General features: G+C 39.6%; 1 protein-coding gene across 1 annotated transcript in view; it reads right to left on the bottom strand.

The window, feature by feature from the left end:
- zmp:0000001200 (dedicator of cytokinesis protein 9) overlaps positions 1-6,363 on the bottom strand; it is a 44,612-nt gene extending 38,249 nt beyond the window's left edge. The window contains exons 1-2 of the mRNA XM_034886053.1: positions 6,080-6,363; positions 2,854-2,970 (exon numbers count right to left, since the gene is read on the bottom strand). Of these exons, the coding sequence (XP_034741944.1) occupies positions 2,854-2,970; positions 6,080-6,193 (231 nt within the window). The 5' untranslated portion in view covers positions 6,194-6,363. The remainder of the gene's footprint in view (positions 1-2,853; positions 2,971-6,079) is intronic.
- Positions 6,364-24,868: the final 18,505 nt, after the last annotated feature.

Genomic DNA, 24,868 nt, shown 5'->3' with positions numbered 1-24,868 from the left:
TTGAAAATAACAAAAATATAGAACATTGCCAGCCTTATCTTTTAGAGACATGGAAACTGTAAAGTGGCTGAAGTAAAGGAAAAGAAATTATAATCTGGTCTGTGGGCTTAATGAATGGACCTAGACCTAAGTGAAGGAAGGGCCCCCGCCACGTAATCATAAAAAAAATTCTCCAGAAACGTTGCAGAAAGAGCACTGAGACCTGCACATAACTGGCTTGTGCCAACAGTTTCCAGATCAAACCCAGATGGAGATGATATAAACACTGGCTCACAAAAGACCAGCACCAACTTGTGACTTTTGATGTGCCAGTTGGGATAAAATAAGGTAGAGACCTGATAATGTTTTTTTTCAAAAGAAACGGCCAAAAACAACAACTAAAATAACAATATAGACTAAAGGATATCTACAGAGCTCTTTCTGTCTGTTTTGGCCTTGATTCATCACCAACACTGTATACTTATTGAGGTTTTTGTATGAGTGCACAATGGCTGTACACCTTTTGATAAAAGCTCCAAACACTGAAAAGGCTTTGACACAGAAGCTGATTAAAACCTTGCTTGAGTCTGGGGAGGCTGAAACAGATGTTAGATTCAATCACTGTGCCTGGGGTATTTTTTTCTCACCTGTCATCCCATGACAACGTACTGTTTGTGTGTGTAAAGCCAGTATGTTATGTTCACAGCAGCAGGCAGGATAAAGGAGCATGATACGATAGGAGACAAAGTCAAGACTGCCCCGCTGTCACTGAGAACCCAGCTGCCAGACTTTTGTAAACTGTACTGTAACAACCAATGGCTTCCTAAAGGGCCAAACCAGATTTAGAAACACTGTCTTTTCCCTTATATTCTATTTCACACACAGCCATCTTATATAGTACGGTAACTGCAACAATTATTTGCTCTAAATAAACCCCAAGTCCCCATTACACATTTAACCAGCAACATAGGTTTGGTGATCTGGGTCCGATAGTGGTTTTAAGGTAAGACTTTGTTGATCCCCACAGGGGAAATGCAGGTGTTGCAATAGCACAGCCAGAATAAAAATAGAAGTTAAACATATAACCTGTACCAGAGCAGAGTTAAAGTTACGAGGTAAAGTCAAAAGTTTGGTTATTAGCAGTGAGTCAGCAAGTCTAGTGTATATTTAAATATATTATATACAAAAACACCAGAATATATTCCTAGTATTGTCTGTATTAACAAGCAACATAGTATAAATATAATATCTTATATAATGTAGCAAGACAGTATTACAAATGACATACTATAGTATGATATAGTACAGTATATTATACTATACTGTATGTGTATACTATGTAGTATAATGTGCAATGTAATATTAAGAATGGTAATAATAATACCGTAATAATAATGTAAACCATAGAATAGTACAGTACAGCAGTATAGTACAGAATATCAAATGTAATATAGTATAGTGTATAGTACTGTAAAGTAGTAGATAATGGTATAATATAGTAACCGTTCAGACGCCATTCAAACGTTACTTTTATAGCAAAAGTGTTTGCAAAGTTTTTTATCATATATGCCGTGCAATATACTATAGATCGCATACTGTAATGCTCTTATTCAGCTGCAAAAGTTCAGTTTTTTTGTTAACAATTTGTTATAGTGGCGTGTCAATGCCTGTGAAAAGCTCGTTGATGAGAAAAGTCACCCATCTGGTGCATTCAAGTGCTATCATAAAAGTAAAGTTTTGTTTCTTTTTTTTCAAAGCTAGCAACTAAGAAAAAAAGAATATCATACAATCTGTTGCTGTTTGGTAGGTGACTCAAGGTCATCCACAGAATTTCAGAGCACAGTATGATGGTGGTATTGGTGTTAAAAAAGGACACATTTTCCTTTTGGACTTTCTTAAAAGAAAACCCTTTTATGTGAAAATATTGCAACATTTTGTGCACAATATCCAGGAATTTTGCTCCCACTAAAGCTTTTGTGGAATATTTTGGAGTGTCCTCAGTTTCTTGCATGGAAAATAAATATACAACTCCTCCATCCTTATGACTATGACATGAAGAATTGCCACAGATTTATAAGTTTAGGTATAAGTTAGAAAGGGAATGTGCATCAATTACTATTTTACCCTTAAATGACACAATAAATAGTAGCTCTATACACCATATGTTACTGTATATGAATCGTCAAAACATCCCACTTGTTCGTACCATACCATTTAGCTACAACAATAAAAGAGTATTACATTTCTACTGGGCTAGACGCTAGGGTCAGATGTGAGGATATGCTGCAAGTCTTATTGCTGCTGTTGGTAAGAACCTCTTTTAATCAAGTATCATTTCCTGAAGTACCAGCACTGGGCCAGATTTCCATTTGAGATTTTCCGAGATCATTGTGGAAAGTGTGAGGGAGCGGACATCCTGTACAATGTGGCTGGAGATAACACTTGCTCTGTCACAACATTGACAGAATGAGCCAATTAGATGGCCCCTGACCCATCTCTCTCTGTACAGCATGGAAGGATGTAAACAAAAGAGAGGTCTCTGTGAACAACCCCACCCTGTACTCACAGCCGTAGCCACGCCTCGGCCAAAGGAAAAGATTGCTAAAGCAAAACAAATGCAACAAAGAAAACACGCAAGTGGGTGGTTAAATAATGATGTTGACCAAATAACAATAAATGGTGTGAACTTTTATGTTTATGGAGCCCTTTCTCAAAAACAAAAAACACCCCAAAAACTATATGCATTACAGAATAACAAATTAGGCTGTGACATGTACATATACCCTTATTTAGTAGATGTTTTTTACCCAAAGTGTCTTATTTTCCAAAGCAGTAATATGAGTTGCCACAGTGGAAATCAAAGCCCTAACTCACCTCAAAGTCCTCCAGGGGGAACTGCAGCATGTCTCTGAGGACATCACTGAGGATTTGTGTTTTCCTCTGCACCAACACATTTTCATAGTCCAGCGGCTCAATCACCTTTGGCTTTACCTGAAGAACACAAACAAAGCACTCTGTTACTGGGACATCTGATGTCATTTCACAAATACTGGTAATCCTAATACTAAAGGTAACATGCATGTGAAGACACAGGAGGTAAAGGCCGTTGAATATGTATTTTTGTTTTTGTTTTTGCATTTGACACCTTTATTAAGTAGATACAGTGGAGAGATTACAGGAAATGAGGAAGGAGAAAGATGGCTAATGACATCCAATAAAGATATTACAAAGTTTATGATTAGCAATGCTTTTGTAACTGACACAGCACACTGTCGAGCACTACTTAATAACACAGTTTCTTCAGAACTTCATCAGGTGAAATTCATTGAATAAGAGTCAATTTGGAGTTCATATTTATTTCAAGGGAGATAGTGATACCCTGCAAGCAGGGCTGATGTCACTGAAATATAAACAAAGACTACATTTAGCTATTAACAATTATATTTTAATTAGCGTAATAACGTGGAAAATGAAAATTACCATTATTACCTTGATGGCTGAGCACAGCATCTAATACACTACATGTGCAATAACAGTGCAAACTAAGGAAGAATGTTATCTATGTGCATGTTTAATTATGTATACAATTGTTGTCAAATGATCTTTTTGACAAGGTTCCACAGGAACAGAAAAGCTGATATATTTTTTTCAAGTTTTTGAGTTTTATAAGCATATAGCTGTACACAGGACCAGAGATGGCGTTGTGCATAGACAGGCCATTACTGTACAGTACATTGCATTTGATTTATCTAGCTGTGTGGTTGCATATACTGCTACACATTTATCAGGCATCCATCTGCCCGGAGAAATTGCATCCTCCTCAGCTTGATGAGCTTAGCCTTCCATGAGAGCAAACACACATGACATGCATGTCAAGGAAACAATCACACTCCACATGTTAAAACAAACAAATCTTCATCATCCTCTTTTTCTTTTAGCGTACTTGTCAAGTCAGATAGCAAACGTTATGGTATGTTGTTTTGTGGCTGACTCTCAACAGCACATGTGTCTATGTAATCAAGAGGTGATTATGGATTTATGGTTCATCATGTCAGTGTCTGAATAATGGTCAAGTATGGACCTACTAATCTCTCTAGTGGCAGAGGCTGGAGAGAGTGTATGCACTGCAAAGATACGGTAGTCATTAGATAGAAAGTCAGCTGTCAACACTTTTAGCTGATGGGACAAAAGGATGAATCTTGTAGCCAGGGACATCAGCAGAGTGCAAAATGAACATCGCCAGATTTCAGTGCTGAGCGACAGCTCAGCCCACATGTGGCCTCCACATCTGGGACTGATAATACTAGTATGATCTCAGAAGAAGAGTCATGGATATTGACCTGCTTAAATGCATGTTGCTAGCAACCTTGTCAATATCAGAGAGCAGCTCACACTGAGGACAGAGGGGGCAGGTCTTTGTATCGGTTTCAAGGACAAGGAGAGGATAGCAGACCAGAGACGGTGCCACCATGTCTGCCAGCTAGAGCATGCTGTGACATTATCAGTCAACCGCTTATTCATAGCATACCATAACACAAACATTTGCATGTTACAATTAAATGCAGTCACACTTCAAGAAAATGTTTTTTTCTCTCTACCATGAGAGATAAAACACGGAGAGATTGTTGCTCACCTGTCTGCAGGCAGGACAGATGAGTCAGAAAGGAAGGAATTAATGCTCTCTGAGAGATAGGATGCGTGTGTGTCTGTGCATCGCATGAATTGACCTTAAATACCTAAAATGTACAGAGACGAGACAGCCTGTACCAGCCAGTTAAAACCTTAAGAACTCTAGGTACACACAGATGCATTGTCATTATTCACCAGTTAAAAAAAACACTGATGATGACCAGGCAATTAAATTTCTTTTGCACGTGAGAGGGACTTTAGGTCAGAAGTGAAAGAGTTGAGAATGAACAGCCTTGGGACATTCAACAACATCACTTAAAAAAGAAAGGGAGAGTTTTGCATTTTGTTATACCAAAAACCTGTTACCGTCCAACACCTGCTGAAGCTGAAAATGCCTGCAATTAATAGGGATTCTGATATTTAAAGTAGCTGCAAAAGGTTTTGACCCCCGTAACACTGTGCCCTCTTCTCACCAGTGATGGATTCCTAACCCCACACTTTTGCTGCTGACTGTTGTTTCACTCCAAACGCCACCGTGCTTCAGCAGTGTTTTGAGAGTGGCCAGTGAAGGTGGTAAACCACACAGTACATTCAGCACTGACTATGGAAATGAACAGACAGTAAGCAAAAGCTCTGTAACTCCCTCAACCCACAGTGCTGACCATAGCAAATGGATCTATTTTCAACTTTTATTGTATTATTGCCACATCAGTCCTCGCTTTTTTCAAAACACTTGTTGAGTTTATGTCTTATAGACTGAAAATACTGAACTTCAATGTCTATCTCCTATATTTTTTTAAATACACCATAAACAATTTTTAATACAGCATACAAATGAATAAAGACCAAAACACTGTAAGCTACATATTTAACATCTGTATCATTAAGTCAACAAACACACAGTCATCCCTGAAAAGTCCATAAAAAAGAAACCTATAAGGCCATCTCTTCCACTCCCTTTCCACAGTGATCTAGCAGCTGTTTAGCTGCAGCACCCACCCGTCACTGCACCCTCTCACAGCAATGAACAATGGTGCTGTGTAGTGCCTCTCTACTAACTGATACATTCAATCTTTTTGTTACATACTACTTCACACAGCTATGTAGAGATCCAACCACAGGACATTATCACTGTCATCAGGGTTGACTTTTGAGCCACATAAAATGATTTAAAAGCCAAGGCCATCTTTAAGAATGAACTTAAGGAAACTCACAGCTGCTTCCCTCTAGGTTGTTAAGTGCTGGTAAAGTTCAACATTCCTCTATGATAGTGCTAACCTGGCACATTCTGAATATGAGTTGGCAACGTTGTGTATAAAACGATAACAAAAGTTAAGCAGCGCAAAAGCTCACATGACCGCTGCTTCGGGACTTTATGATTACGTTTAACCTTTGGAGCACTGCATATTGTAAAATGTAATCTCAAAAGAGATTTTTTTAACTTAAACCAAAAAGTCCTTGAATGACTTACCACCACCTGTGGTACCGGGTCTACCTCAGCCTCAGCTGCAGCCAAGCTCTTGTACTGCTGTGGACTTTCAATGACCAACTCCTTCTTTGGAGCTTTACTAGCCCTTCCTTGCATTGTCAACAGTTGTGGTAAGATATTTCCGAGCTAGATCCAAAGAGCGGTGGACAGCTAGCATATCCGGTTGAGAAAAATCCTAGTACTGGAAAAAGTTTGGGAAGTTTTGTGTTTCTCTTCACAGACTCATGCTTACACTCCTACTTCTCAGATTCCTCTGTCTGTGAGAAGCAGTGGACTCATACACAGACGGAGGACATAGCCCCTCCTACACTCAGCTGTGCTGCCTGGGGGAGTAACACACACACACACACACACACACACACACACACACACACACAGACACACACATATAGAGAGAAGATATCTGACCCCACACTATCCACCTGCACATTCACACAGGGTTGACAAAGGCAAACAAAAGATATACATTCCTCAAGTATTACAGTCTGGTCAGGGACTGTCCACGCCTTGTGTGGGACAGCTGAAATAAGAGCAGGCTCCAGAGCTAGTTTCATTTAGAGAAACAAGCTAGGGGAGAAGTCGACACAAATGGGGCACTTTGTGTTGCACTATTGAAAGAAACCACTTAAGTATCGGCACATTACATACAACGCACCAATTAACCAATCAGTTTCAGCGATTTAGAAGTAATTTTCCACGTAAACGTTACATATATGTTGCTAGACTTAGCTCCTCAGATTGCAGATCATTCAACTCAATTTGAATCAGCAGTTCAGTAAATCAAATTAGTCACCATAAACTGTGACAGTCAAACATTACTCATTGAAGTTTTTGTTGTAGGCTTTGGTTCCAGACCATGACTGCAGCTGAGATAGGAACGGTTAGTAATCACAGAGTGGAGATCAGAGACAGCTTCTGTCTCGCTGGTTGTTGATGCAACTGCTTGAGGGGCATTCCAACACGACGCAGCCCCAGTCAACCTACCAAGGAGTGGACTCGACCTACAGATTCCTCAGAAGGCCACAACAGGGATGGATGTTTATCTTTTTACGCCTGCAACTAAACTTAAGGTGAGAGGAGGTGGGCCAGGTCAGCTGCTGCCCTCCCACAGTCACATGCCACTGGGCCCCACACAGGGATTGTGGTCAAAATCATTCTCATGATAATGATATGATATTAAGGATATTAATAACAGTATTTTTTATCATGTCAACAACAATCCATTCAAGATAAAACCAAGGAACAGGAAAATCATTGGTTTGCAGCCAGTCCAGCCATAGTCCAAACTATTTACAAGACCCCAGCCAGCCTTCCATGCTCAACATAAAACACTGAAATGAACAAAAAGAACAAATAGATCTGCATGCCAAATAGCTCCAGTTAGAAGAATTTTAATGCTGTGACCGTTCAAGCAGAGGCTATTTCAGGACTAGAGATGTTCCATTACCAATACCAGTATCGCTATCGCCTCCGATACTTCCTAAAACGCTAGTATCGGTATTGGGAAGTAGTGGAGTTTATGCACTAATCTGATACCACATGATAAAGCCCTGAAGAAAATCGACATTAATGTAGTTTATTCTATGTTCTTTTTCTGTTATAACTGACTGTCAAACTAGATAATAAAAGAAAGTCCCGTGGCATTCATTGTTTGAGAGTTTAACATGAGGCAGACCGACAACAAAGATAGAAATCATATCACGTACATACAGGGATAGTAGTATACAGCTGTTAAAACATAATAAAATAAATGACACACTGGTATCAGAGCAGTACTTGGTATCGGCCTACATGAAAGTACAGGTATCAGAATTGGTATCGGGAATTAAAAAAAAATGGTATCGGACTATATCAGAATAGGCTACATGAAATCCTAAAATACTGAGCTTTTTTAATTTTGGCCTCACTGCACACTACAAACACAGCCAACATAACATAACACAACATTTATATTGCGTTTCAGGCAGGGGTCAGGTTTCTGTTGCCTCTAACTCTCTCTGTTAGCAGTTACTTGTTTATTTTTTATTAATACAGCAGATCAAGCAATACAAGTGTATCCAATGACTTGTTTATATCCGGCACAACTGCACACTCATTTTTGGCAAGATTTCTCTCACCTATCCCTTTCTGTGTGTTGGCATTCTAATCTGCAGTCCATTTATGAGGACTATAATTTTACTGGTCTGCCAGAAATGCCAATAAACCATTTTTCTCTAATCCCTGTTGTGCGGACTAGCCAGGCCTTTCCCCACAGCGCTGCACACTTGACTGGTTTTGCCTCCCTTCCTGATAGTACTGACCTAGCTAGTACCTTTCTTTTTAAATAGCTTGAGAAATTCCACAAGCCCCAGAATGTCCAAAGATTCAACTTCCCAAATGTTATTCTCGCACTGCCAAACCTATCTCCAAGCCCTCACCCCAACCACTGAAGACAACTCTAGGGTACAAACAGTATTAGAACGGAAAACAGACATTGATCCAAGATCATGTAACTCCTTTCTGGCCAAAATCACAATGCACATTCTGATGCAGAAAGGTTGACTAGGATGTGAACTTCCCCTTTGGCCTAGATCCAGATCAGCATACCTTGATCTTTGCGGGAACTGTGTGTGTGTTTAAGGGATATAAGCCAATCTTCTGCATCAGGTAGAAGCATGCTCCACAGAGGAGTGAGTTACACATCAGTGTCATCCTGAGGGCATACTGTAACAGCTCACTTTGGGGTGGTTTAAGAGCAGCAAAGTGAGTCATCATACCCTTCCTATCTCAGATACCTGTGTGCTTTTCAGTCACTTTGCTACTATACTGTAAACAACACTGTTGAAATAAAATGCTTGATAAGTTAAACTTTTACAGGTACTTTCTAGAAAATTACATATTTGGCATAGGCGTCGATTTCAGTGGAGATGATGGGTACGCGTACCTATCAGATTTTTTTTTTTAAACCTTAAGCTCAATTTATTTAAAAAATAACAACACATTTTTTTCTTGAGCGATAGATGCCAACAAATCCACAAAAATCTCTATCAGGGCAGGCACAGACATAGCCGTTCTGCTGCTGCGCTGGCTACACGCTTCTTTCCTTTCGTGGCTTTCTGTCTAATGTCACGTTGTGTCACATTGTCAACTTTATAAATAGATACATGAAGCAGAACATAGTTGGTCATATGTCTAATGCTTTAAAAAAAATGTGTATACATTTGTATTCATTTACATTAGTAAACTACAGGACAGTTCTTTTAAAACATGACCTACGCAAAAGAGAGAGAGAAAAAAAAGAATCGGTCATTGTACACAGCGCTGTTGAAAATTCACTTCTGAATGAGTCTCTTTCCCCAGCACATTACAAACCCAAAGACATTTAGCCAGATAATGAAACATACATCATGGTTATATTTGTTATTTAAAATTGTTTTCAAACTATATTCAATTAGATGTTAAGTCAGAATTCCAGTTTGGATGCTCACAGCAGTGCAGCATACTTCTCCCCCTCCTCAAACCACAATCCTTGGGCCGATTTTATCCAACCTTTTTGTAAAACACATGCTTGTTTACTGTATCACACTCTCTGATTCATGCAATGGTTAAACACTGTTTCACGGACACAAGTTGAATCCACAAATTTCCTTTATTGTCCTTAATTATGCAAAGAGTAATGCTAAACTACAAGTAATGTTTGACTTTGATCTTTGAGTTTGTGCAAAGGCAGGCTTCTCCTCCCAGACATAAGAGCTTACGTACTAATAGCTTCTTGGTGTGGCATAGTGCTTAAATTAAATTCAGACCTTCCAATGTTATGCAGATTTATCCATGGTAACCAATACAAATGTATTTCTTTGGGGCAAGTTGGCATTGGGGTCTAAGCAGGAAGGCCCACTGAGCCCTTTTAGTGGCAGAACAACACATGTGTTGAGCAACAAAAAAGTGTCCCAATGGCCGGAAGCAGACCGACAGGATGTTTAAGATTGTCCACTCCATAAGTTGTTTGTTCAAGCAGCAATTACAACCAATTTTCGTATATTAATTATTATTATTATAATAATAATAATGATAATGATAATGATAATTATTATGGCAGCGTCCACTAATGCCTGTAGTAATTATGAAGGGAGCAAAGCAGGAAGTCTGGTGACAAAGTATAAAAGTGCCAAGGCTGGTAAATGGGTCAAACAAACACAGGACTTTTACATAACAAGTGGATACAGCGTTTATAGCCAAGCCCCATTCATTTCTATAAGAGTTGCTAAGTGCCGCATGAAGCCATCATGGAGACAAAAATGACCTGGGCAATTGTCACTGTGACGAAGGACGACCTCTGCAGGCTGGTATCAATCACCAAAACAGTCACTACTTCTGCATTGTGTGGCCCATAGAGCAGAAGCAATCTCCGCTGGCTGAGCCGGCTACCTTCAGTAAGTTAAGTGCTCTACTCACTTAAATGGGGATTAAACGATTTAATCGTGTGGCTTTTCTAGACTTTCCAAATGTTATTGGACTCAATGGATCAAATTCTGATATTGATACGAGTCATTTAACGGGGGTTCATTCACTGCTAGAGGGAGTTGCTTCAACCCTGATGCAAAGCTGACCTAGACTTGCATTTATCAAATCGGTTTAAGTATACTGCTCTATCCAGTACATTACAGTACTTTAGTGCCTACAGTTGTCCAGATTCGGGTGGTTGGTGGATTTATTTTTCCCTCTTATTTCAGTTTGTTTGTTGTTATCGTAATTTTTACATTTCTCAAATTCTTAACATTTCGACATCTATCAATTTGTAAATCTGAACAGCACTATGACTGGATTTCTTGAAAGCATAACACAGGCTTGATGCAATCAACAGGCCTTCCCGGCATGAGCCACAGCAAAACAGGGTGTAACTTGAAATGTAACAAAAACATGGCCCACCCGTCGTCGTCCTGCTACAACAGCATTACCAGGAGCCACCATCCTGCAGCCTGTTTTCAATCCACCCCTAGAGAGTACTGAACTGTGAGCTAAGAATGAGATTTTAACATGTAGTTAATAATGTCTACACCATCTCCTAATAATGTTACTGTAGTAGGATGTGGGATACAATGGCATCAATAAATTAACAGGATGTACAGTCTTGAGTAACTGTACAGCAGTACACAGAGTAATGCAATCTATATTTAGCATTCCTACAACACTTAAGGCTAATACAGGTTGAGAGACGAGAATATAGTATGTTTTATTGATTAGTGAATGGAACAAATGTAATATGTATAATGCTGTGTGGGGAAAAAAAGTATGTGAGCCTGAATGCTGGAAATAAGATGGTCCATTGTATCAGTCAGCAAGAGCAACACGCACACGCACACACACACACACACACACACACACACACACACACACACACACACACACACCGATGCTAATGTCTGCGCAATGTCAGAGTGGCTGAAACGTCTTGAAAGTGGGAAGAAATCACCAAGAAAAACAACCCTGGAGCAGAGCAAAGTCATTAAAACTGGAGGGAGGGTCATGTTATTGGTTGTCAATGTCTTCCAGGATGTGAACACAATGCTGGTAATAAATGGTGCCGTAGAGATATGCTGTAGGCCTAATGTACTGTATTTACATAGATTCTGATGATTTATTTTGACGTGATCTTATTTACAGTAATATTAAAATTAATAAATGAAATACTAACTATGAAATAATTACAGAAATAAAAACTGAAACAAATGTGGAAATAAATAATTATATATAACTACACCCCCCTGCACACGTTTCACTATTGATTTGTAAGACTGCTAAATGCTGACAGAGGATTAATTGACCCCGTCTGGATGATAAGACCATCCCTGAGCCAAGAGAAGCAACCATGCCCTTGACCTAATTCTCAGCCGGGGCCACCGTCCCTCTGCTGTGAATCTGATGAACCGACGGGAAGGAGACAGACACACATGCGCGCACACACACGTCCACACATCCACACACACAAACACACAAACAGCCAAGACAAGCTGGTACGGAGCAGCAAGAGTTCTGCCAATCCCGCCGGTTTACAGATGAAAAGCGGTGATTGATTTCCAGCAGACACAGAGCTCAATGTTCCCCCTCACCCCCATCCCGACCCACAGAGGCTTTAACCCATGAAACAGTGCTTAGTGAGGGCAAGATCCAACCCTCCCACTGCCCTACATTTTATACTGTTAACACTCATGGACACATATTCATAAGGCTGAAATGAGGATGATCGTGATAAGTATTGCCGTAGTTTCATAGAAATTTAAATACTACAGGCAATAGAACCAGTAAAATAAATAATGTATCAAGATGATAAAAGGTTGCACATACATACAATATTATTAACATGTAAATCATTTATCATATTCATGTCCTGCATTTTGGCGTCTTAATAGAAAAATCAGGGAAACAATTCTGCATAAATAATATGCAAGTAAAGTAAATGAGCCACTTAGAAGCAGTTCTATAGGAGGAATGATGTGTATGTTATAGGCATTTAAAGCCAGAAATCTATACATGTACTGTAATGCTTATTCACAGTAGAGTAGATGAGTTGATGAATAGAAAACAACTCAACAGTAATTTGTATCATTTCTTTATCAAGGAAAAATGCTAAACATTTGCTGGTTAAAGCTTCTCAAATGTTAAGATTTGCCTTTTAATATTTTCAGTTAGCTATTAATCAATCCCATCACTAGTTTTTTGATACAGCAGCGTTATGAGATGGCTGACTGAACAGAAATATGAGTTTGAAAGGAACCTTTACCCTAAATTAAGTGACATTTGCCCTTAGAGAAAAAGGTGTAGGGTTCTCACTGAGCTACGAGCGAGTTAGGGCTAAAACAATCAGCAGCTTAACTGATTAGTGGATTAAGAAATTGCTCATTTAGAACAATTTTGATAGTCGTAATTTATTGAAGCAAATTGCTAAACATTAACCGCCGCTTCCCTGCTTTTCAAAATATGAAGATTTGCTGCTTTTCTCTGTTTTTTGTTGAATAAACCTGAACGTGTTTGGGTTTTGGACTCACTTTAGATAAACGTGTCAGCCAAATGACATGTAATGTAATATCTGAAAACAAGAAACTTACAAAAGACAAAAAAAAATGATTTTACACGATTGTAATGAACAGCACAATACTATATTTATAGGATCAACACACACACACGCACACACACACACACACACACACACACACACACCTTAAGTACTCTCGGTGTTGGCAATATCCGCGACTCTCTCCGACTCAGCGCTCGCTCAGCCTCAGATGGCCCAATAGGCTCAGCTGCTCCCTTACAGATGTAGCCACTACAGTTCCTCTCTAAGACCGTACGCAGCCCGTCAACCACAACGGTGCTGGTGGTGCACCCCATTCCTCCAGATCCAAACAGGCATCAGTCAGGAGAGCCTGCCAGTGACCCAGTTTCCTTGATCGTCCCCTGCTCCTCCCTGGTCCATGATCTCTAACTCTGACCTGCAAATCCACAGCTCCTGACCCGAGGAGAGAGCGCTGGTGTCCAGACAAAAAAAGATCAAGAGAAGAGAGCCAAGGAGGAGTGCAGGAGGATAAATTTATGCACATAAAGTCGCAGTGTAACTACCAGCTGCCCCAGTCGCTGCTCGTAGGAATACCTCAGTCGGTAGACAAGATACAGTGAGTGAGTGAGTGAGGTAGAGCAGACAGCGAGGGATGGGGGGGGATCAAGGATACTGTTTGAGCTCTGCTGCAGCTTCAACCAATGCTCAGCTTCACTGCAGCGCAAGCTGGCATATGCATCCGTCTCACTTGCTCATTCTCCTCTTGAGCCACTATGTGCATTTCTTAATGCTTTCCTAACTTAATTCTTTTCATTTCCACATATGCATATCATAGATTTGACTGCACATGAAATGAATTAATGTCTTTATTTTTTTACTCCACAAAATGAGACTCCTTTTAGGAGCTGGATGAATAATTGTGAAATAAATGGGTTACAATAAATGCGGTCTTATATCCAGAGGGAGAGTCTGATTCCATGGTCAGGCAAACAGCAATATGGCTGAATGCTTATTTAGTTCAACAGGGAAACCAGGGCCACTGGCAGAGCAAACGGATGAATCACAATGGAAGGATGGCATATAATATGCAGCAGTAAGCAGCCTAGATTGCAATAGAAATGTATTACTGTATGATTTGAAAAACGTCTTCAGCAGCACATAAAACAAATAAAATAATCTGAAAAGTTATGGTTACAGCAATGACATGAAAATCCTGTGACTTGACTCGAGCGCCAAAGAAATATCTGTTTACAAAACACACCAAGGACATGGTAAGATTTAAAACTTTTGGGCCAAGACATCAAATAGGAAGGTTTTTTTCTATTAAAGATAAGCCGCTGTTTGATCACAAGCTGACTGTTCTGCCAAGTACACAGATACATTGGAAGTGGAACGAAAACATTTGATAATACACAGGCTTTCAAAATGCCAGGCAGTGATTCATCTCCTAGCGTAGCCTTTGGTTAAAATGTTTTTGGACTGCAATAAGAGAAAGAAAGATAAAACCAGGGAATCTGTTGTAATAAAGATTCCATCTAAAAAAAAAATACATATATATATATATGTATATATATATATAAATATAAAACATATGTATTCCTTCTTACAAAACACAACATATAAATCAACCCGTTTGAAAAACCTACACAAATAGGCACATGCTGTCGACCGGCTGTGGTTGCCCATGTTTCACCCTCTAATGATGAGGAAAAGGGGGGTAAGACAAGAAAACAGGGCAGTGTTCATCTTGGTTTATTTATCACTGCGTCTTCCCTTCCTGCAGCTTCAAGTAGGGCTGCACAATTGATCAAATTTTATTACAATTTTGACTTCCCACGATCAAATTCGCGTGATCGAGCGAATATTTTTTTTTTAAAGCATAATTTCATAGAACGCTCCATGTTTTTTGCATAGCCAATCTACCGCTCCAGTCAGCCAGTCAGAGTTGTTCACTACACCCCGTGCAGCTTAGTTTCTAGATGTAGACAGTCACAGAGGACAGAGTAATGGGAGGAAAATTTAACAGAGAGCAGTCGGTTATACGTCGGTCTCAAGGTTTCCCAGTTTACCAGTAAACGCAACATTTTGTCCCCTCTGGGGCGGCTGTCGCTCAGTGGTAGAGCGGTTGCCTGCCAATCGGAAGGTTGGTGGTTCGATCCCCGCCCCTGCAGTCATTGTCGAAGTGTCCTTGGGCAAGACACTGAACCCCGAGTTGCCCCCGGTGCTGCGCATTGGAGTGTGAATGTGTGTGAATGTTTATCTGATGAGCAGGTGGCACCTTGTACGGCAGCCCCGGCCACAGTGTATGAATGTGTGTGAATGTTTCCTGTAGATGTAAAGTGCTTTGAGCAGTTGTTAAGACTGGAAAAGCGCTATATAAATACAGCACATTTACATTTATTCTGTGTTGTTTTTCAGACAACAGCAGTGACCAGTGCTAGTCGGTGCTAGTTAGCATCTGTTAGCTGTTATCTCCTCTAGGACGCACCGGTGCTAACGTCCTCGCATCCGCCACAATGCTGTTTATATGGATATGATTTAATTTTGTGTAACATGACCCATTTCGTCTGTAAAGCAGTACCTGTGTTGGATCTCTCCTCTACTCTCTCTCCTCTTACTCTCCGCGCCCGGCCACACAGCACCGGTCCACACTTTTGACATTTGTCTACAGTATTAATTGTTATTAACAAAGCTGTATATTGTTAAGTATGAGGGACAAACCTTTATTTGTACCAGTGTTTCCGCGGGTAACTCTGCTATCGCGGCCGCTACGGCGAAGAACACAGAAGAAGTTAGCAATTGAATGCAACTAACTTCAGTTGGTAGAGTACTAACGTGTGAGAAGGAGCTGCTGGACTTGGGTGAGAGATGTGACCCATGGCCAGAATATCATAGACATAGACATACAAACACATTAATACACATGCGCATTACAGTCTGGAGAAGCGAACTGATCCCTTACATCATGATGGTGCACTTAGCCATAAATGCATGCACATATTTCTGCCTGCTGCTGTGTTAATATTTCAGTAGTGCTTGACACACTGAACTACATTCAAGTGTACGATGAGTTGAGCTTTGTAGGAAAGCAGCTGGGTAGATGAGGGGATTCAGTAGGAGACAGAGAGAGAGAGAGAGAAGAAATGAGACACAATATATAATACTTTGATTATGCCTATTGTTCTGTTATAAAATATATCTCCTCTTTAGTTTATACATTTTCTTACACCTTAGATCAAGTCTCCATCGCCCTGTCACCGCAAAGAGGGATTATCTAAAATAACAAGAAGCAATCTGCCTTAAACTGCATTTATAAATCTCCTTTTTAAAGCTGTTTGGGAAGGAAGTAAGATTTTCTTTAACATAAACTTGCTTTTTTTGGACAGCGAGTGCAGATTACATTCACAAGGCAGTGTGAGCCTAAATACACATTTGGGCATTACATTTAGTTTAAATAACATGGGACATACATGGCAACATAGTGGCAAATATATTCCTCATTGATACAATGTGTTTGTCTTTTAACAGTGATCCTTGGTAGAAAACATAATCAGATATTAATAAAGTCAGACAGAAAACTAAAATGTATTTGTTCTCTTAAAAAAAGATTATAATTTTTTGGAACACCAGCTGTTAAATATTGCTGCCAGTTGTGGACCCCATCCTAAACAGGATCAAGACAAAGTGGACAATGATGCACGACTACAAGTATGACAAATAGTTTGTAGTGTTACAGCTAGTGATCAGAAGGGGTTTGCCCTGAGGACAGAGATTCTTATTTTGCCTGTAAGGACATGTATGCAATAACACAATGAGGCTGTGACAATACTGGTGTGAGGGTGTTGTATGGAATTTCGTAAACCTGGGATTTCTTACACATTTTTACTATTGTGAAGGCCCAGACACAGTGGAGATACAGATAGGAAACACTAGGAGAAATAGAGAGAATGCAGGTCTTAAGCTGGAATCAAAGAATTAACCACTAGGCCACTATTACCTGAAAACGTGGATTGTTATATGCATGAATCTTTATTCATTGGGGCTAGTATTAAGCTTATATTATACATACATAACAGGGAAAATAGTCCAAACCAGACGAGGTGGTCAAGGGGCAATTCTGAAAAATACAACACAAATATGCTGAGCAAAATGTATATTTTTCCAGATATCCCGTTACAAATTAAGCCCTCCAATTTAAATTTGTGATTGACTTTGGGTTTTAAATTAAATTGATAGTTATGGGAATGCCCTTGAGGAGCCACAGCTGGTTATTTACATTGTCAGGAGATACTTACTTTATCATCTAATCATAAATGCTGAACGAACATGGGCTGGCTGCAACTAGAGAGCTAAATTATGCAGTGGCAGAGGCAGCTCTGTAACATTCCAAAAGGGTTAATCAGGAAGCATCCTGTTGAATCAGCCAATCATGTAATGTAGTGTATACCAAGTCTGGGGTTTGAATCCAGCCCTGTCTCTCCCATCTTCCCTGGTCCTTTTCATTTAAAACTGAAAATAGGGTACGCTACCAACAGAAAGTTTGATTACCGGAAGATGTCCCCCATGTTTGCTTGAACTTCTGTGCTGTATTCTGCGACATGCTTACAATATACATTTACTATTAAGGACAGACAGAAAATTGCTGAGTCATTAGGTGAAGCAGAGTTTCTTTCTACTGCACTTGTGTCAAGAAGCATGTCAACGCTGCTAAGGAAGTAAAAATATCCTTTACTTTAGAAAAAGTTTCCCATCTCCCGTTTGCTGTGCCTCAGTATAATCAATATACTATATTATATATATTCCTGCCTGACATGGTTCACATTTCAGCTTCCCTGCATAGCTTGAGGATCTACGTATACTGTGAATGTCTGTAGTTGACAAATGAAGTGGTACTGTAGCCTCCAGCTGTACACAGTTAGACTGTGTCAGCCATACTAAATCTTGAGAGCTCCGCAAGGCAAAACTACAGTGAGAATGGGGAGGGTGGGGGGTGTCTATCTGTGGGTGTTCACGTGTGAACATTTTCTGTGGGATGTGGAAGCTCTGCTGCATCGATCTGATCAAATCTGCAGCAGCTGCAGAGGAGATAAGAGCTGGTCTGAAACTCTGCTGGGTGTGGAGCTGCGTGGGTCACAGTTGCTGCAGTTATAGGGTTTAGGGCCCCCACAAATTAAAATAAACACGAGAGGTGAGATGGTCAAGTTAAAACAATTTCCTCAATATCTGATTAAAGGTTTTATTCAGAGGTTGGTATCTAAGTGACAATATTTAATCATGTGAAACAATCTCCTTTCAAATCATATTGACTTATATAACTAAACTCAATAACATCATCACTTAAATATCTTTTGCAGATGTCATGTTTTGTCCAAAGACCATAGATCCATCTTGCAGTGATTAATAAAAAGAACTTAAAAGATCACCCATGATCAAAATAGTTTTTTTTCCATACACTAATGAAATAATCAACGGTTATTCATTTGGCCTCTTTTTTTATGTGCCAAAGTGCATATTAGACCAATGAAGGACATATCAATTATATTTGATTAAATGTAATCATTAAAAAAAGATTTAATTAAATATGGAGTATTTTATCAGGTTCTCCACTCTATTCCACTAAAATGTAGATACATTTGACTCATGTTTTCTTACTGATATGTGCAGATTGGCATTGATGTCAGATCCTATGGTTTGATTTCTCAGTCAATACTAACTCTGACATCCTTAGAAACATCAACTATTGCTTTTCTTCAACTGGAGTAACTTGCCACAATCAGGCCATCTGCTACATATGGACACCATTGCCAAATAACACCACTTGTACTAATACAGCTATTTCAAGCTGTTAGCAGCAAGTGGTGGGAGGAACCGAATTAACATCAAAGCCAGCACATGTGGACAGAGAAGGGTCAGCTTGAGTTTCCCCTTTCACACTAAGAAGTGGACAATCCTACACACAACAAATATTGAAATGTCCCTTTGTGGCTCTGAGAAGTAGAGTGGAGTTTAAGAGGAGTTGGCATCTCATCTGAGGAGCCTGTCTAGGATGAAGGTCACGTCCACAGCTGGCCATGTTTCCATGCCCAGGGTCTGCTGTGGGGCTCTGCAGGGTGTGTGTGTTTGTCTAGAGAGAGGCCATAATGCTCTGCACCACAGTGACATTATCCACATATCCAGCAGTGTAGGGAGATAAAACAAGCATGGCGCCCAGCTGGAACACTCCGGGTACGCCAAAAAGGAAGTGGCTGTTTCCTACTGATGAGTTGATGAGTGTGTGTTCGTGTGTGTGTGTGTGTGTGTGTATATAAATACTGCCATAACAAAAGCTGCCTCTCTCTGCCCACTGTCCTTCCAACTCAATCAAAACTAGAACACTAGGGAGTTTTTTTTAATCATAATAATGCTGATTTACATTAAAGTTGAACAACATAATGGAAGAAGTAAACTTTTATTGAAGGAGCACAAAGCCAAGCTGTTCTCTTAACCCAAGAGAGTTTTTAAGAATGTTAAGTGTGATGTTCTCTAGACCAAAAATTTGAATTAGTTCGTCAACAATTTGTTTAAAAGAAAAGTTATGTACATGAAGTTACACATGTGGGTGGACTACAAACACGTCTAGAATTTTAATAAGATGAATACTTTTAGAATAATTTTAGATTCCACGTTTACCTAACAAACCTAAGATATTTCTCACATAACACAACAGAAAACATAGTGGATTGCAAAGGATTTTTTCATGCAAGGATTAAACTTAAGTCTCTCTTTGACCCTAATTTGACACCAGGTTATCCTGTCCCTCTCAAAATGGTGCAAACCAAGTACGACAGGGGCCACATCCTCCTTTTTTAACTTGGTATTTTGGGATGGTTTATTTATCCCAGAAGAAGAAGGAAGAAGAGGAGCACCGCTTCCTTTTCTTTGTAGTGGGGCAACCTTGTGCAGAATAAGACCCCACACACACACACACACACACACACACACACACACACACACACACACACACACACACACACACACACACACACACACACACACACACACACACACACACACACACACACACACACACACACACACACACACACACACACAGTCGTGTCTGGCTATCTTTGTGGGGACCAGTCATTGACATAATGCATTCCCTAGCCCCTTACCCTAACCTTAACCATCAAACCAAAACCTGGCACACACACACACACAACTTTATGGTGGGGTCAGTTTATCATTAATAGATGTTACTAATTGAGCAGTGCATTTCTACAGCCTCTGCTGCAGCACCAGCAGAGATGGCTTAAAGCAGTGCCAAGCCCTGAGGGCATGCAGTCACCCTCTCACCCCTGCCAACTGTGTTTTGGCTTTACTCTACACAACACAGAGTAATCGCATAAAGAAACTTGCTCAATCAAGATAAAACATGCAATTTTGTTTTTGTAGGGAAGCAAATGATAAATTGCTGTACATTGCACAAGAAACAAGTGAGCATTAACAATAAAAACAATCATATTAAGGATGGGGGAAAAAAATAATAAATAAAATCGATACAGCATTGTATCGCATATTTTCTGTGGTAATACTGTACCACAGAAGCCAAGTATCTATCATTATATATGTGTTGGTCGTTTTGTCTGCTTGACAATCCCATTTTGCAGCAATGAAATTAAAGTGAGATAAATAAACAAAAAAATGTATCTTTTTAAATGAAAAAGATGTTGACCAAGTTTCCTTTTGGGGAAATTATTTGAATGATATTATATATGATATTATATTGTGAGGCCTCTAGTGATTCCCACCCCTAAATCATATAATAATAATAATAATTTAATTTCTTATCTAATTGCAGCTGCAGGAAGAAAATAGCTGATCATATGCACACACATAGACCGACCCCCCCCCCCCCCCCCCCCCCCCCCTCCACCACACACACACACACACACACACACACACACACACACCATTTTGAGAGGTTGTATTCAGAGGTTAAAGGTCCAAATACAACAGTGTATGAATGAATGCTGTTACTGCCACCTAAAGGCACAGAATAATACTACACTGAAGAGTTTTTTCACAGCAATTCTTCTATAATCAAACCTATTGATTTCTATTTTCATGAAAAAAGATATGTCATTTAATGAGGGCGAAAAACAAAAACTGTATGGGTTATTTATGCAAATTGACAAACCTCTCATTCACTGAAGAATGCAGTGATGGGTCTTTCTTCAGTGACTTCACTGCCAATGTACACTTTCCTCCCTGCCCTCATATTCACTATTGGTATAATGCAGCCATTGTTCGTCCCATGCGTGTCATTTCCAGCATCTCAGTGTGAAAACAATCATCTCCAACTCTCAGCTGGCTATATAGGAAGAAGAGGTGACCTTATGGACTGTATGGGAAGAGAGTAGGGATCGACGGATATGGATTTTTGTAGGGCCGACGCCGATACCAATTTTTTTTTCATTAGCCATAGCCAATGTCCAATATGGGCTGCAAATTTTATTGAGCTGATACTGCTTTTGTTCCTTCAATTTACATCATAAAAATGGGTGGCAGTAACTCAGTCCGTAGAGAGTTGGGTTGGGAACGGAAGGGTCGCTGCTTCAAGTCCCTGTATGGACCTAACTATGGAGTGTGGATTAGTAGCTGGAGAGATTCCAGAGATGGAGAAATTTGCTTAATTTGTAATTTAAGACTGCTAAGGTGCTAGTGGTGGAGGGGCAGTACATGGTCTGCACGTGAACTGCAGCGTCTCCAGCAACACAGAGCTGCCTGTGGACGTCTATCTGTAAATAATGTCGGGAAAAACTATCAGGGAATGCAGCAGCCGCGTATCAGCGGATGCCAATACATGTATAATGCAAATGTCGGACAGATATTTCGGCGAGCCAATAAACTCAGTCTATCACTAGAAGAGTGAGTTACAAGAATTGTGCTAACAGTATTTTCCCAGCTCTAAAATCTCATTTAATCAGAGACAAAAGCAATCAATCACAAATAGAGGTTGACCTTCTTCCCCCCAAAGCCAACAGAGGTTTAGTGATAACACCATGATATATAGAGTGATGACTGAACTTGGAACTAGTTTCTGTTGATGTGAATTCAGTACAAGGCAGAAAACCAAAACATCCAAGTGTCATGTTTAGCACCAACTAAAACATTTTGACATTGATGACAAATTATTGTGGTATGTGATTTGATATAAACAACCCCTTAACAGGTAGGCGCCCAGGTGTGAAAGAGGTTTTGGAAGAGGGCTGTTATCATGTTCAGGCAGTGACATGCAACATGGAAGCTGAGAGCTGAGAGATGCTAAAACAAGCTCATACTGGCCCGACGTGAGGCCGAACAGCTACACTCTATACTTGCATGGATCAGTCTGTGTGGTAATAAAACATTCCCTGCAGTAACATGACTGATTATATTACTGAGGTTAAAAAGTACATTCAATATCATTTAGGTGTAAAAGCAAACACAAAATTCTGTTTCAATTGTGTAACTCATTTAGTAAAGCATTGTTTAATGTCATAAACATTAACATTGATTGATAGAATGTTGTTCCTTGCAAATTAGGGTAAAAACTATTCCTGCTGTGAATGGTTTGTTTACTGATATACAGGAATAGTTAAAGCCACTGATACATTATACGAACGCTAAAATCCATCTAATTGCAGGCTTCAATTGACATAATTAACTACCCAAAGGCGGATCATTAACAGCTTGATAACACATTAAATATGGCCAAGTAGTCTAAGGCTTATTAATACAAAAAAATGGAGAAAGCAGAAGTTAAGCACTAATCCGTGCATTGCTTTCTGTTTGGAGTGGCTAATGGATATTATCCTCAACAGTCTTTGGAAACAGATTTGCTCAAATATCCCACAATGAAAGCAAGTTACAACGAGCAAATTAAATACCAGCAGTTGCCTTACAGGAGCATGATACTGTATGCACATTTAAGGTGTTAAGTGAGGCAAGAAAGGGAGAATAGTAGGAAGTTATTGTCATCTACCGTAGAGCATTCTGGAAGGAAGGTGTAAACACAGTCTGAGATGTAGTGAGAGGGTGGATTAAGCTTTATACCCTCTAAACTGCAAAATAGCATGAGACCGGATTTATCTTGAAAGTGGTGCCAAAGACAAACAGAATGAGACAAAGGACGAGCACAATATAACAGACTACATAGGTAATTAACGCAGGGAAAATATGCAAGGGTAATGTGATCTTTAATACATATTAATTCAAGACAATCCACAGTTTTTTTTAGCAATTTGAAGACACCATGTGTCAGGTAGACAGGGCCGGGATAATGGGGGAGAGGGAAAGAGTTTGGGAACGTTTAAGGATCAGCTAATCTCAGTTGGCTCTTTGTCTGTAATCACTGGAAATCCTCTTGAGCCTGGTTCAATGAGCACTTCTGACAATCAAGGGAAACGGAGGAGGACATGAACGCATGTCGGTGCACCTGCCCCACTAAAGTGGCAGTGGTGGATTTAACTGTAATACTATACGACACAGCTCCCCGGGGAGGCCGCAAACAACTACAACAAGCTGCCATCCATCAAGGAAACTGCACAGAGGACAAACAATTTATTTGCATTGTGCAGGTACAGGGAAATGTTTTGTAATCCAAACTGCATCAATCTTGGATGTAGAGTTGGGCGATATGATGACATACAATATGCAGTGAGTAACTTGCCCTACTATTATGCACATACATTCTTATCTGGTTATTTTATCTTTAAAATGTTGTTCTTCCACCTATGTTGATATTGCAATAAAATTACATACACAAAATAAAGGAGCTAATCCCTCCCAATCATATTTGATGTTCTTTTAATCCCTGATATGACAACTAAAATGTACACAAACATGATACAAAGTTGACTTGAAATTATGAATGAGTGTGCTAAATTTGCACCTAAATGCCTATTGTTACAGTACATGCATGAATTAGCTAAAATAAATATTTTATAATTACTAAACTTTATTACATTTACACATAAAAGAAATTCTGCATGGTTTTAATTATAATTATGTAATACAATTTGTAATTTTATTTACTCATGGGATTGGCATTTTAATAATTTTTTTGTTTAAAAAAAAATCCAGGAATGCTACACCACCTTCTTCCTGTTGTAGTTACACTTTGTTGGCACTGCCAAGTAGTGCACCGACACCCCCTCTCAGAGGCCCCCACCCTTCCTGACAGAGGAAACACATGTTCTAGGATATATCCCTGTTTTAGAAAAGCTTGACTGGGAGAGTCATCACTGAAGTGTGTATTTAACTCATGGCTGTCTTACATAAACCACTTAGACCACACGTAAGGAAAGGTGGAGCTCCTGCTGTCCCTTGTGAAGAAACACACCAGTGCAACAGAACTCTCTCTTGACAAAAAAATCTCATTATTTGCCTCTGATACTGTCTCTGTTCTAGGCATTTTGTGAGATTTAACCTGCCTCTGGGATCAAGTTAATACCACAATGTGCAGTGAGGCTGCTATAGCAACTAAGACGGATTTGACATTTTTGAGTCTCTAGTGAGTCACCTGAGAAAGCATTAGTTAAGAAACAGAAAAAAATAGACAATAACTGGACAAACAGTTATAGAATATTTTGAGAAACAGAAATGCTATGGATGTAGCAAATTCAACACAATGTTCCGTGATCGGGGGATGGTGCATTTGGCTTTTAAAGACTGGGTGGAGACACTAAATGAAGATTAAGTAGAGCCAGGGATAC

This window comes from Etheostoma cragini, chromosome 11, assembly GCF_013103735.1.
Source record: "Etheostoma cragini isolate CJK2018 chromosome 11, CSU_Ecrag_1.0, whole genome shotgun sequence".
In the NCBI taxonomy this organism is placed as follows: Eukaryota; Metazoa; Chordata; class Actinopteri; order Perciformes; family Percidae; genus Etheostoma; species Etheostoma cragini.
The sequence above is the reverse complement of the archived record's forward strand: the minus strand, read 5'-3'. Positions and strand labels throughout refer to the sequence as shown.